General features: G+C 52.7%; 6 protein-coding genes across 6 annotated transcripts; 2 read left to right on the top strand and 4 right to left on the bottom strand.

Annotated features, from left to right (window-relative positions):
• Positions 1–1,403: 1,403 nt before the first annotated feature.
• PV08_10090 (cell division control protein 42) lies at positions 1,404–2,270 on the bottom strand (the record flags this gene model as incomplete). Its single annotated transcript, XM_016384405.1, has 3 exons — positions 1,404–1,845; positions 1,918–2,037; positions 2,095–2,270. The coding sequence occupies 3 exons, from the start codon at positions 2,268–2,270 to the stop codon at positions 1,404–1,406; spliced, it is 738 nt and encodes a 245-aa protein (XP_016231007.1).
• A 1,955-nt stretch (positions 2,271–4,225) lies between these two features.
• On the bottom strand, positions 4,226–6,793 carry PV08_10089 (uncharacterized protein; the record flags this gene model as incomplete). The annotated part of the gene is made up of 1 exon (XM_016384404.1): positions 4,226–6,793. One exon carries the CDS (start codon positions 6,791–6,793, stop codon positions 4,226–4,228), a length of 2,568 nt encoding a protein of 855 aa, XP_016231006.1.
• Positions 6,794–8,362: 1,569 nt separating this feature from the next.
• Positions 8,363–9,709, top strand: PV08_10088 (uncharacterized protein; the record flags this gene model as incomplete). The annotated part of the gene is made up of 1 exon (XM_016384403.1): positions 8,363–9,709. The coding sequence occupies one exon, from the start codon at positions 8,363–8,365 to the stop codon at positions 9,707–9,709; it is 1,347 nt and encodes a 448-aa protein (XP_016231005.1).
• Positions 9,710–9,764: 55 nt separating this feature from the next.
• Positions 9,765–11,324, bottom strand: PV08_10087 (uncharacterized protein; the record flags this gene model as incomplete). Its single annotated transcript, XM_016384402.1, has 1 exon — positions 9,765–11,324. The coding sequence occupies one exon, from the start codon at positions 11,322–11,324 to the stop codon at positions 9,765–9,767; it is 1,560 nt and encodes a 519-aa protein (XP_016231004.1).
• Positions 11,325–12,032: 708 nt separating this feature from the next.
• PV08_10086 (uncharacterized protein) lies at positions 12,033–12,483 on the bottom strand (the record flags this gene model as incomplete). Its single annotated transcript, XM_016384401.1, has 3 exons — positions 12,033–12,085; positions 12,145–12,377; positions 12,443–12,483. 3 exons carry the CDS (start codon positions 12,481–12,483, stop codon positions 12,033–12,035), a joined length of 327 nt encoding a protein of 108 aa, XP_016231003.1.
• Positions 12,484–12,823: 340 nt separating this feature from the next.
• PV08_10085 (uncharacterized protein) lies at positions 12,824–14,017 on the top strand (the record flags this gene model as incomplete). Its single annotated transcript, XM_016384400.1, has 1 exon — positions 12,824–14,017. One exon carries the CDS (start codon positions 12,824–12,826, stop codon positions 14,015–14,017), a length of 1,194 nt encoding a protein of 397 aa, XP_016231002.1.
• Positions 14,018–14,063: the final 46 nt, after the last annotated feature.

The following is a 14,063-nucleotide window of genomic DNA, read 5'->3' as shown; positions in this document are numbered from 1 at the left end:
AGAGCGAGAGACAGAGAGAGAAAGAGAGAGAGAGAGAGAGACAGAGAGAGAGACAGAGAGAGAGAAAGAGAGAGAGAGAGAGAGGATGGGTGTAATTCTACAAACATAGATTGAAATGAACAACAGCGAGGCGTTCCCAAGTCCGCCTCCTTCGATTGTACTACCACATACAGTAGTACAGTAGGTCCCGGTCCTCTCTCTCAAGGGGTTCTCCGGGAAGGTTACACACGTGGGTAGATAGGTAACAAGATGGGTAGATGGGTACGTGGGTGATTAAATCAGTAAGGGTACCGATGCTTTTTTTTAAACCCACTCCCCTATATATATATATATATATATCGTCAACTCATTTGTTTCTTTTTATCAAGCACGCGCGTCGAGTCCGGTCCCCAGCAGAGATGCGTGCTCTCACTTGCTCTGGCGTAGGTGGTAGTTGCCGCGCGTTGTAGACCCTCCTTTGAAGAATGATGACGACAAGAAGGTTTCGTTGCGTCAATCAGGTATTTGGGACGGCGAGAACGTGAGGGCTTGTTTCGTGGGAGATGTAGTAGTAGTCACCGTGGCGATTGCTGAGGACGACGCATCAAGATCGAAGCTCGGAGTTGAATGGAGGGAACGTGCCGCGGGCCGAATGGCGCTAATTGCCACATCACAAACACATAGAAACCAATCCTCAACGCAACCAGAGTCATGGGAAAATGAGAATGAGAATGAGAGAACGAGAGAGAGAGAGAGAGACGAAAAGAAAGAGGAAATGGAAAGAAATAACGTGAAATTTCCTTCTCTGCTTCTCTGCCGGAACAAAAGGGTTGAGCTGAACCAAACGACGCCTTCGACTCCATCCAAATCTACATGAAGAAAAAGAAGGAGAGCCTGGTGAAAAGAAAACCAGCAAAAAGAAACAGAACCGCTCCTCTGCTTGAGTTCCTCTCCCTCTTGTTCATTGTTGTTATTGTTGTTGTTGGTTGTATGAGCCACAGCACACACCGACACGCACGCCCTGGACGCCTTCAATCAATCTTCAACCGTCGGATCAAGGAGACAAAATAAAAAGAAATGTGTCGTCCTCTCAGCAGGAAATGTAATGTCAATCTGCAATTGTACTCTGAGAAAAAAAATGAGCCGATTGATCATTGTATCTCGTGTCCAAGACAGACATCCAGCCCAGTCCAGTCCTTTCCAACCAACATCATCATGCCTGCCTGTCGCTATCGGAAAGCGGAAAATGAGAAAAGTAGAAGAAAAGGAAAATAACCTGCCTGCGACTCTGCCAGGGTGGCTGCACACCAGGTACTAGTGTGGACAATCTGACACAGTTGCTGTATCACCGACCCTCGTAAAGGAACCCCGCCGCTCAGACAGATAGGCGACAGCGCGCGAGACAGAAAGCAGTGAACAGTCCGTCACAGAATGACGCACTTTTTACTACTCTTCTTGGGCGGTGGTTCTAGAGCAGCCACAATGGCCTCGTCAAAGACGTCCTTCAACTTGTACTGCGTCAGGGCACTGCACTCGACGTATTTGACCGCTCCCAGATCCTTGGCCATCCTTTCTCCGTCTTCCTTGCGGACAGGCTGCATCTTCTGCTTGGCAAGCTTCTCGCGGACCGACGGATCATCTCTTAGATCGGTTTGAGTTCCGACGATCAAGCAAGGGACCCCGGGACAATGGTGGTGGACTTCGGGGAACCATTTCTCGCGCACGTTTTCGAAGGATGCCGGAGAAGTGACGGAAAAGCAAACCAGAAAGACATCGGTTTGGGGATATGATAGAGGTCGAAGTCGATCGTAATCCTCTTGGCCGGCCGTGTCGAACAATCCCAGGGTGTACGGCTCGTCACCGATCCTTGTGTGTATTGTGTCAGCATACGTCTCCCAACCCCGGTCCCATAGGTGCGGCTTTTGAATCTCAACTCACATAACAGTGACTGCATAATTGTCAAACACCGTAGGGACATATTCCGAGGGGAATTTGTTGGTCGTGTAGGAAATCAGTAAGCATGTCTTTCCAACTGCACCGTCACCGACGACCACACATCTAGTCGAATGTTACTCTCGGTCTGTTGAGTCGACAGATTACAAAGTGCCAACTCACTTGATAGTTGCTACAACCATCCCGCCGTACGTGTTGTAGTAGCGGTCGTTGACCTGCTCAAATCGTAGCTCGGCTTCCTGGAGGAATCTAATGGGCTTGCGAGCGCGAGGAGCTGCACCTGGATGTTTTAGTTTGTGTTTCAACTCAAGCGCCACCTTTTTCATTGAGGTTGACATTGTTGTTGCTTACCAGCAAAAGTGGAGTTGTGGGAGGAGATTCAATCTAGCGTGCAGAGGTCGGCGTTCAGAGGACCGGCAGGCTCTCAGATTCTCACTTCACCGCGACAGGAGGGCGGTCAGCAGAGTCGTTAGGGAAGGACAAGGACTTCTATTGTCGATTGTGCAGAATTGCAGGCAAGCCGGCGGAGGAACAAAACAGTGCAACTGAAAGAAGAATTGAATATCAGCATACACATCTTCACAAATCCATGTCTCCTTTTTCTCCAAACGTTTTCTTTTTTCTCCTTTTCCCGTATTTCTAGAAGGATTATGATCGGTCAACACTCACACGGTCGAAGTCAAGGGCGCAGGAAGAGTGGGACAGGGCGGTCAACGGGTCCCAGGAATGAAGGAATTGGCCAGCAAGAGAGCGAGATAATATGTTCAAGCTAGAAGATGAATTCGATTCGTCAAGAAGAGCAGAAGCATTTGCCGGAAATGATGCGTTGAGAGCCAACCGAGAGAGTATGGAGGAAAAGGAGGGATGGATGAAAGAATGCAGATGAGATGGATACGAGTGAGTTCTCGTATTGCGAATCGGGAGGTTTGGGGGCGCGGTCGAAGTCGTAGACCGTAGAGGCCTTGGGGTATTCCTTATGTACGGAGGAGGCTGTAGTAGCACACCAGACGTTGGACGGGGGGCTGAAGTGGACTGGAGGGTGTGCGAGGAGCGACAACAACAACACTCTTGTCCAATGCTCTCTGTCTTTTCGGACGTTGACACTGGCAGTGGCAGTGGCAGTGGCAGCAGTGAAGAAATGCTCGGCGCAGGGAGAGAAGGACATGCTCACTTACCAGGACGAGTAAGTCTTGCTCACCCACGTCCAGTACGGAGTAATTGGAGGCACCTAAACCAGCCACCTCGCTACAGGAGCTTTAGGTGCCGTAGCTTAGACGCATTAGGTACCGCTTTAACTACAGCTGGCTCCCTCTTATGCCTCGTACCGCCCAAACAACACCCGCCCCGAACATTCGGCCAGCCCAATAACAGAAGCTGAAGGGGGGACTGACAATGATCTTTGTACATTACTGTATGTACATTTTAGATTTGTTTATTTCAGTACCTACGTGGTACCTATACCTGTAGGCTGTAGTTCCAACTCGAGGTCTACTCTTTGGCCTTTCTCACTGGGTGCTTCTCTCTGCTGCCCTCGCCCTATTGTTATCGGCGCTGCTCAGGCTACCTAAACGAGTCAAGCCTAGTGAACCTACGGAGTCCTTCGGCACACTAGGCCCTCAGGTACAGTGGAAAACTACAGTATCCGTTCAATAGGCTCCGATACAAATAGTACGAGGAATGGCGCGTACAGATCAATCTGGCATGGTGCGTGCGCGTTGTTTGGGCCTACTGATACCATTCCTATCTCCCGGATGATCATGATCCCAAGTTTTGACCCTCGGCCGAGCCCTAGACTGGTGCCCTTGGAACCTATGAGTAATGTAGCTTGTAGGTCGCTCGAGACAAAGGGGTAACGAACCAGGCAAACAACACGAGCGTGCAGAATTTGTACAGATCAAAGACAGCAAGGACATCTTTCTACGCTTGCCCCAAGGTCCCTGGGAAGGGTACAGAGATATATATATATCTACCGTAGTATTACCCAAATCATTGCCCGCGATCAAGTCATGCTCATCTTCGCCATCTGCCACTTTCCTGTCCCTAGACCGCTTGTATAATATATATATACATTCCAATATGACATGCCCTCGTACAAGTACAAAGACATGATGCAGATCCAAGCTGCATCACTAGGCGGAGATACCATCGCCACTGGAAATCCTGACTCGTCCAACTGCCGGAATATTAAAACAGAGATATCTCCCAACACGACCCAAAAATCATGTGAAAATCAACTACATATCCTTTAACCAACCCCAAGCGACGAACAGAAGAAATGCTGATTAAGTATCACTTATTTTGCTCCAATCTCCTCCTCCGCCCAGCCTGAAAGTGCAGACCGGGTGTCGCTCGTCAGGCCGAGCCCATTGAAGCCACTGGTGCCAAACCCGGTGCCGAATGCAGACCCAAATCCTCCAAAGCTGCCCTGAGGTGCATGTCCGCCGAACCCGCGGGACGATGATGGGCCCTGTTGTGTAGACTGTTGGCCAAAAATCTCCTGCGAAAACGCCGGAAGTGATACAGCCCGAGAGTGGGAGCTTCTGGTGGCCCCGAGTCCAGTGTTGGTTGGTGCGAGGAGGCCACCGATGGTGGTCGACGTGCCCTTGTTGAGCGCATTGGTGCCGAAACCACCGCCGATGCTATTCTGGCGAGGAGCATGGGACGGCGGGGGTGCTATGTCCAGGCCACCGTGACCATTGGGCATCTCGCCGTACAATGAGGTTTGAGGCGTGGCCAGAGCCTGATTTTGTTGCTGTTGCCGCAAAGAAGCGAATGAAAAACCATCTTCGCGCATGTCCTGCTCAGCTTGAGCCTGCTGCTGAGAGATCTGCGTCAAGTACATGGTGAGTGGATTGCTGTTGCCGCCATTCAATATGGAAGAAGACGAGGTCGCTGGGAGAGTCTGTTGGCGCTGGGGCTGAGAATGACCATTCATCGGTTTCAGCGCGCCTGGCATCGTCGACCTCGTTGGGCTAGACTCCGACTGCGAGACGGCACTCTCAAAGCCATTCATACCCCCTGGAGAGGTGTTTCCCTCTGTATTGCCTTGATATCGAGCTTGGTTGCCGTTGACATGAGCAATGTTCTGGCGTGGGGGGTTGCCGCAACGATCTTTGCCGAAATTGATTTTGAACCTCTTGTACTCTTCTCGTCCTCGCATAGCTTCGATGGCTTTGATCGCATTGGCAATGTTGGTAAAGTTGACAAAGGCGCAGCTCTTTTCTCGAAGCGTGTTGACCAGCTCAATCTCACCGTATTCCGAAAAGTCTTGTCTAAGTCGTTCTTCGCTCCAGCTCTCATCCAGATTACCAATGTATACGTTGCGCGACGCCCCTCCACTGACGGCCAGAGCGATGGCAGGTGGCAATGCACCGGAGTGCTTACCCCAACCCACCTTGAGCCGTCGGTTGTGGATCATGAGGCCCTGAAGGTTGCTCAATGCATAGAACGATGCAGCAGATGTTGGATCAATGAAGGTTACGAAACAGATATGCTTATCAGGGATGTAGCGGATGTGATGAAGGAGACCTCCACGGACGACATTACAAATCTCTTCGATGGTCGTCTCTGGATGAATGTTTCCTAGGTACACCGTCCGGTTTCCGAGATTGTTTACTCCACCAGCGGTGGTGGCAACGGCAGCTGCAGCCACAGACTGTTGTGCGAGAGCGTTCGAGATCAAGTCGCGGTCGGCCCCGTTCAGCACATGAGCGTAGCCAGGCGCAATACCAAGGTATTGAGCAGCATTTTGTTGCTGCGTCTTGGAGACATATGCACATCTGTCCTTGCCGTAGTAGACACGACGCGGAGGACCCCACTTGGGATCCTGAGGAAGCTGTGCTACAGCCTTGATGGCGTTGCCAATGGACAGAAAGTGAACAAATCCAATGTTCTTTTCGCGAACCATCTTGATCGTGTCGATGGGCCCAAACTTGCTCAGGTCCTCTCGAATCTCTTGCTCACTTATGTCTTCGGGAAGATTGCCCAGATAGACATTCCGTGACGCTCCAGATTGCTGGACGGCAACGACCACTGCGGTAGGTACCGCAGAAGGCTTCCCCCAGCCAACCTTGATGTCGTGGCCCTTGATGGACAGTTTTTTCAGGATGGCATCGGAGTGGAAGTGAGTGGCCGAGCTGCTGTCAAGAAACGAAATGAAGGCACAGTTCTTCTCTGGCAACATACGCACCGACTCAATCTGCCCACTTCGAACATGACCCAAAAGTTCTTCAGCAGTAGTGTCAGCGGGAATGTTTCCTAGATAGACGGTGCGGCTAGTGCTCGACATCCATGTCTGGCCCATTCCCAGCATTGGCTGATAATGTCCAAACGCAGCACCGCCAAGGCCAGAGAAGCCTGTCGGAGAGTGGGTGGTGAAGGTGTCCGGTGACAGGACGGACTGGAATGCCTGGGGCGACAGAGGCTGAGCATTCATCTGAGTCGGGCTGCCAAGGTGGGCTTGCTGGTTCTGTTGGTATTGCTGGGTCTGCTGGTGCAGAGCATTGGTACCCTGGGGAAAGCGATTAAAGCTGGGAAACTGCGGCGATGAAAATACACCTGGGGAACCCGGCTGAAAGGGGCTGCCCAGCAAAAGTTGAGATGGCAACAGTGGAGTGAAGTTCATATCAAAAGCGGCACCACCGCCAGGGGTGTGTTCGTTGGGATTGTATTGTGACTGCTCCTTGGCCGAAGTGGCTAGGGGAGCCATGGAGCCTTTGCGTTGATTCCGGTCGCCAAAGCCGCCGCGGTAGGGAGTCTGGTTCGAGTTATACGCGCCATGGCTGAAGCCAGTAGTGTCGGTTCCAAATTTTGAAGCAAAACGATTGCCAAATCCTCCTGCAAACACGTCTTGACTCTGCATTGTGAGCATAGGGGGCTCCAGTTTGTCGTGCCCTCAGAACCAGGTCCAAGGACAGCAAGCGAAGGAAGGGCGGACAGGTGGGTAGTCGGACACGGCCGTGTGAAGGTAAAGGAGAAGGGATCGGTCAATTCAAGTCAAGTCGACGGATGGCTGTCTGGGTCGAGTCTGTACAAAAACGAAGGGATGGATGTGAATATGCAACGAATGAGCCCTCAACAAGGGATAGCGAGTGTCGTGAATGTGAATGTGAATGTAACGAGCGAATCCAAAAGCAAAGGAAAGCAAATGTCGGAAGAGAAGAAAGGATGGCAGGACCAAGACGGCGACGGCGAGGTAAGCAAAAAGAAGGACACGAAGGAGAGTGAGGAAGAGAAGGATCGGTATGAAAAAGAGAGTTAAACAAAAAGTCGCGCGAGTGTCTTTTGTCTGGTGGTGAGAGTGTGAGTTTGGGATGGGAATTGAACTGGGGACTCGCGGGCGCAGGCGGCGAGTGAGAGCGTGCGACTCTCTAACTTCTAACTAGAGGCCGCCGCCCGACGCCCCTAGTGCAGTTGGATCCAGGAACAAGAGCAAAGGGAACGAATCAGTAAAAGGGGCCGGGGACCTGCAATTAATGGGGCTCAGTCGGCGGCGGGACGAGACATGGCGTTGGGCTCACTCTTCTGCTTCTGCGTCTATTTCCTCTGACAGTACGAGTACTCTTCTTCTGCTCTCCCTGGTCATTTTTCTTTTGACCGTCCAGAGAAAGGTTGAGGTGGTTACGATTGATTGCGGGTAGGGGGGATCCTTGGGACGAGGTCGATGGAGCACAGTGAAGAGAAGCGTCTGGCTACCATGCTGTCAGTAACCCGTCTGCAGTATCTCGCCTAGTAGACTAGTACGATACTAGAGAGAAAGGATGGAGTTTCATGATGGTCAATCTGCGGGTGGATGCTGTAGGCCTTGTAGGGACAGGGTTGTCGACAGGGGGGTGGAATTGCTCATGCAATACTAGCCAGGTGCTGATTAGTGGTGCTGGAGTCTGTAGAGTGTAGAGTCTAGAGAGGTACTGTACGCATCCTTTTAGTACATGCACCCCGTATATTGTACGTGCCGATCCAAGGGACTTTTCTTAGTTCCCTAAACGAACATGCACCAGAATTTCACGACGCGCACGAAATGTCCATTGAGAAACACCCAACAAACGCTTCCCCATCAATAAGCATAATGTGGCGCCAACTTTGATTGCCGTGGCCTTGGATTGGGTCTGCCGTCATGCTTCAAAATTCTGAGTCTGTCTGACGAAACTGGCCAAGCGATACGTCTGCCATGCGCAGCAACTATTGCCTGGTCAGACCGGCGAATTTATGATCTCATTGGTGGTCGACCAGACCGACCATGATTCACAACACTTAACGAGAGGGACGGCGTATCTTATCCAACATCAGTCTCCCAGACGCTCATCCATCTCACGACTGAGATTATGAGGAAACGTGTCAAGGCACAACCATCCTGTGCATCTTGAGAGAATCAAACGACTAAGCTGTCCGTATTAACAAAGAAGCCCCATTCCATATCAGGCTCTCAGCCATGTGCGGGCGTTACGCCTTGGGGATCCGAGCCGCGTTCGTGCGATATCACTTACAACAACAAGGTCTCCCTGTAGATGATGCCCCCGCCGACGACGAGGTCCGGGAGACATACAACTTCCCACCCGGTGCTTATGGCCTAGTATACCGCGCAGAAGTGCCCGACCATGGAATTGGGGACGGGGCGGTCGACGCTGAAGCCCTCAGCAACGATGCCACTGCTGCAGATACCACTACTGCTGATACTACTACCACTGCTGTTGATACCAGTGCTAGTAGCACTACCAGTGATGCCTCTCCCCATTACAAGTATGAACTCAAGGCAATGAAATGGGGCCTGGTCCCATTCTGGACCAAACGGTCTCCCGAGTACAGCTCGCTCCTACGGACCATCAACTGTCGCGACGACTCACTCATCGAGAACCGCGGCATGTGGACCACGATGAAGCAGAGGAAGCGGTGCATTGTTATCGCACAGGGGTTTTACGAGTGGCTCAAAAAGGGTCCGGGGCCCAAGGACAAAGTGCCGCACTTCGTCAAGCGCAAGGACGGCAACCTGATGTGCTTCGCCGGTCTGTGGGACTGTGTCAAGTACGAGGAACAACAACAACAAGACTCGCATCGGCAAGGCGAGCGGGAAGGCGAAAGGGAAAGGGAAAGGGAGAAGCTGTACACCTACACCATCATCACCACCGACTCCAACAAGCAGCTCAGCTTCCTGCACGACCGCATGCCCGTCATACTCGACCCCGGAACCGACGCCATGAAGATGTGGCTCGATCCCACGAGGACCAAGTGGTCCAGGGAACTGCAGTCCGTGCTCAAGCCCTACGACGGTGAACTGCTGTGCTACCCCGTCGACAGTGCAGTGGGCAAGGTCGGCAACAATTCGCCCAATTTCATCGTCCCCGTCGACAGCAAGGACAACAAGAAGAATATTGCCAACTTCTTCGGCAATGCAAACAAGCCCAAGCCCAAACCCCAGTCCCAGCTGGAGAAGGAGGAAGCAGACGAGCCACAGAGTACGAATATTACTACGGTAGACCAGGATGGGAGCGAGACCAAGGCGCCAATGCCTGTTCCTGTTCCTGTTCCTGCTCCTTCCGACTCCCTCGCATTCAGTCCTGGGGAGAAGCGCCATCGTCCTGACCACGACGATTCGTCGTCTCCTGCTAAGAAGCATGCAAAAGTTGCACCACCACCTGTCAAATCTACCTCGCCGGTGAAATCCACGGCTAAGAAACCAAGAAGTGCAACCAGCAACAGAGAAATGACTCTAAAAAAGACCAGTCCAGCGAAGAAAACCGAGACAGGCACACAGCGAATAACAAACTTCTTTACCAAGTAATGTTGGATTTCTGCACCACAAGGGCCACACGCCGCTTGTTGGACCTACATGCTTACTATGGAAAGTCCGAGGGTTGGAGTTCTTCGCCAATCTCAACCTCGATCCACCTCCCTCCGCCTTCTTTCCGGATCGTGCGCAAGTACTTAGACACTGATTGTGCCATGCTGCGTATCTCGCCGAACCGTTGCCTCTCCTTATTGTAACGGTATATCCTGCGCTCATTCTCGACATCCCAAGGTGGCTGGCCGGAAGTCGGCAAACTATCGTGAGCTGATGGCGGAAGAGGTTTCCAACCAACTTCCAGAATGAGCTTTTCAAGGCCCCTCCACCCAGAATTCCACTCGGGGCCATACCTTTCAGGAGAAGACGACTCAGAGGAAGATTCCGGCCGCCATTTTAGCGCGGCGAACCAATCACCACAGCCCGTGAGGTCGAGCCATTTCAGACAATACAAAGACCTGCTCAGGGTACGAAGGATTCCTGCAGCCTCTCTCCAGTTGTCGTCATACGCTGTGTACATATCGGAGCCGCCATAAACCACCGAGGGAGATCCAGGGACGTGTAAAACTGCCCTGGTCGACGCGGCATTGGGGGTAAAGGTCGGTTGGGGCCAGTAAGCTAGCGATAGCGAAGTCAGCGTTCGAAGTTCCGTGGCCAAGGAAAGCAAAGAAGGCCACGAGGCTGCTTTTACGTTTGCTGGCGAAACAGCCAGTGACAGGTGCTTTAGGTTGACAAAATTGGATATGGCTTTTGGGATCACTGAGAGAGGCAGCGGGCTTAGACGGTCGACGTCGTCAGACTCGGCCTCCCAGCTATCCAGCGCTTCAAATGGCGAGGCAGCTTGTGAGGCAGCTTGTGTGGAAGAGACAGACTTTGTGACGGGTGCCTGCTTCGGCACCAAATCACGCTCCAATTGCTTCAAAGTCATCCATAAGCCAAGGCCGTTGCTCAGATCGAGTCGGTGCACTTCAAGGCGATCTCCGGGATCATTGTCATTGAGAAACAACGGACGAAGTGGGTTGATCGGCGCCTCGTTGTAGACAGCAATATAACTCAGAAGAGTCTCTTTCAAATTTGTGGGCAGAGCCGGGAAGTAGACTTGATCATTTTCAACATGCCACGACCAGTTGCTCGCTATCTTCTTCAGCGCCAAATGCTGCAACGATCCGGCGGGAGGGAATGAGCCGCTCGGCAAGTTACTCGCGCGAACCTGGATCCGGTGGCCCCTCGACTCAGTGTCAGCTGTAGCCCTCGCCGAATCCGGGGCGTGAATGCTGTCGGTCAGCCAACTGCGAGGTGGCGGAGGCCCAGGTATGCGCCGCAGCCGGCTAGGCCCATTGGAACGGACGTGGGGGACAGGTGCTGGCGGGAGAGGAGGGAGATCGAGCACACGTCTCAGAGAAGGAGGGATCGAAGCAGCATTGCCCGGCGCTGGGGGGAGCGGTTCGTTTCTTCTCTGCAGACGTCTAGACTCGCGGATCAGATCGTTGACACTTCGTTGCGGAGGGCCATTGTGCGTGGTGTTGGACTGAGAGGCCTTGGACGACGATAGTGTATGTGGCGTACTCGACTGCGGTTTAGTTAGGAGAGCCTTTGGTTGATGCTTTTTGGGCATCTATCACGAAGGAAGTAGGCGGTCGACGACGACGACGCAGGAAGCGATGAAGGGGAAAAGAGGAAAAATCAAGCACCAAATGAGAAGGAAGTGTATTGCTTCTGATATACCGAGTTGAACGTGTGAAGCGATGCGGGCAAAATGCTGCGTCATCAATTGGCCGCGCCCAAAACGAACAGCGACTGACGCTGCTTTTGGACAGCAAAACTGTCTGCGGATTCTGGAGCGTGCAGACACAGGTACCAAGTATTCTGGTAGAGTTGCTCATGGAAGACATGGCAGAACACACGTCTCCTCCTGGCTCGCCTTTACCAATTTCTTTTTGTTTTCTCGCTGCTCGCGGGCCAGCCATAATCGTACATACAGTCAAAAACCCTGCCCTTAACTCCAATCCAGAGATTTTCCGGGGCCTCATCTTAACCTGCCCACGATCGACGCTCTTCTCGTTCCATAGTCAAGATAGGTAGATTGTGATCGTCTCCTGCTCATACGAAGCCCATGTGGCATATGGCATGCCGGGTATTGTCACTCCTCCATGTGATATGATACTTCGTAATTCGCTGCTGTTCGTACAATTGAAAGCAAAACGGGATGGCCACGGCGGCACTGCGCCTGAGAGCCTCTGACTCAACTGGAGAAGCCTCAACGTCTTAGATGGCTTCGTGCGTGAAGGTCCTCCCATATATACAAAACCTGCTCCAGTCCGAACTAGAAGCCAGGTGGATTGAGTCGTTGACTGACTCTTGTCCACTTCGGCAGCTCTGAAAATCCAGGTCAGCAAAATGGTCCAGAAGCGAGATTTCTTTTCTTAGTAGCGTACTGTGAATGCCCTTGCGATATCTCTTCTCTTTGCGGTCAAAGATCGTGTATTTGTCCTTGGGGAGCATTTCCTCTTCCCGCGGCATCTCTTGGTACCATCTGTCCACGGCCTTTGCCGTCATGCCGCCATTATTTTGTAGCGCCATGCTGACCGTGTCGACGACTTTATCGACCAGCTTCAGCCGTTTTCGTTGTCGGGCCTTTTGCATCGAGGAGAGTCGCCATGGGATTTTCCTGCGCCGCAGTCAGCGTCGTGCAACACGAAAACGAGAACGAGAACGAGGGCGAAGCGATCGTACCATAGCAGGCCGCCCGATAAGGCGGACGTAGGCTTGAACATGGTGTGTCACAGGAGTGAGCTGGGTGTTTGACTGATGAGCCGACGAATACTGCGTACTTTGTATGATCGGGCGCAGATAGAAGTTCTACTGGCAGGAAATCGGAGACGGAGCTCGGGAGCGGCAGCCAATGCGGAACGCGCCAGCTTTACACGTTTTTAATTTTTCGGGGAATTCAGGTACAAGTGCATGTAGTTGATAAATTAGGGACACGGAGAACGCTTTCGTCGCGGATCAGAATTCTTTTGCTGGTTGATGCTCCCTGCTGTGCGCAGCGCCGTGCGTACCTTGTTGTCGCGGTCTCGATGGATGACGACCCGTAGACATCCTTCTCCAGCTTCAATGGTCCCCAGCAGCGGTGACTTGTACCCCAATGCAGAGCAGCCCAGCCTGTTTTGGCGAACCGCGACGCACCAGACGCTCCTCGTCGTCTCGGCCATCTCGCGCGCCTTCATCTACGGTCTGAACAAAACCGAAGTCCATGGCCTTCCTCGCTTCCTCGATCTCCTCAAGTCGCGCGCAGACTACAAGACCCGTCGCAGGGGTCTGTTGACCGTCTCCAACCACATCTCCGTCGTTGATGACCCTTTAATATGGGGTGTCATTCCTCTGTCCTTCGCCGCCGTCCATGGCTACATGAACCACCGGTGGTCCTTTGGCAGTCATGACATCTGCTTTACCAATAGTCCTCTTTCGCACTTCTTCACCATGGGCCAGGTGCTTCCCACCCACCGCGGTGCCCATTCTCCCCACGGCGGACTATTCCAAGCCACCATGACCGAAGGCGTGCGCCTCTTCTCAAAGATCTCGACGCAAAACTCTGCCCTGTGCCCGCTGAGCAACCCCCGCTTACAATCGACGACCCGTGACCCCAGCTGGCCGGGAGACTGCGTCGATCCGTTCTCAGACATGGCGCCAGCACCTGCATACCTTTCGCAGCCAAATGATGTGCGGTGGTACCATGCGCCATCCCGCTATGCGAGCAATGCTTACAGCTGGGTCCACATCTTCCCCGAGGGCATGATCCATCAGGCCGAAGACAAAACAATGAGATACTTCAAGTGGGGAGTAGCGCGGTTGATCCTGGAGCCGCTGGAAGCTCCGGACGTGGTGCCCATGTTTATCGAAGGGACAGATCAGGTCATGCACGAAAGCCGAACATTCCCGCGCTTCCTGCCGCGGATAGGCAAGAAGATAACAGTCACATTTGGCAAAGAGCTCGATGTGGAAGAGGTGTTTGGAGACTTGCGTAGGAGATGGCGCGAACTTGTCGACAAAGACGCCCAAGAAAGGGGCAATGGCCATTGGAATGAAATCATGCTGGGTATTGTGCCAGAGACACTGAAGGGTCACCCAGAAGCCGTTGAACTGAGAAAGGAATGCACCAGGAGGGTACGGAACGCAGTGCTCGAAGTGAGACGGTCTCGAGGCCTACCGGACGAGGATCCCAAGTCTGGTGTGGCCGAGACCTGGCTGAGGGAAGGCCCTAAACGAGAAGGCAAGATGGAGGACGGCAGCTGGGTAAAAGACACATAGAAACGAACAATCGAGAGTCGCTCCCTTAATGAGGAGAGCCAGGAAT

The sequence above is a fragment of the Exophiala spinifera genome (genome assembly GCF_000836115.1).
Source record: "Exophiala spinifera strain CBS 89968 unplaced genomic scaffold supercont1.8, whole genome shotgun sequence".
In the NCBI taxonomy this organism is placed as follows: domain Eukaryota; kingdom Fungi; phylum Ascomycota; class Eurotiomycetes; order Chaetothyriales; family Herpotrichiellaceae; genus Exophiala; species Exophiala spinifera.
This window is presented reverse-complemented; position numbering and strand designations above follow the sequence as displayed.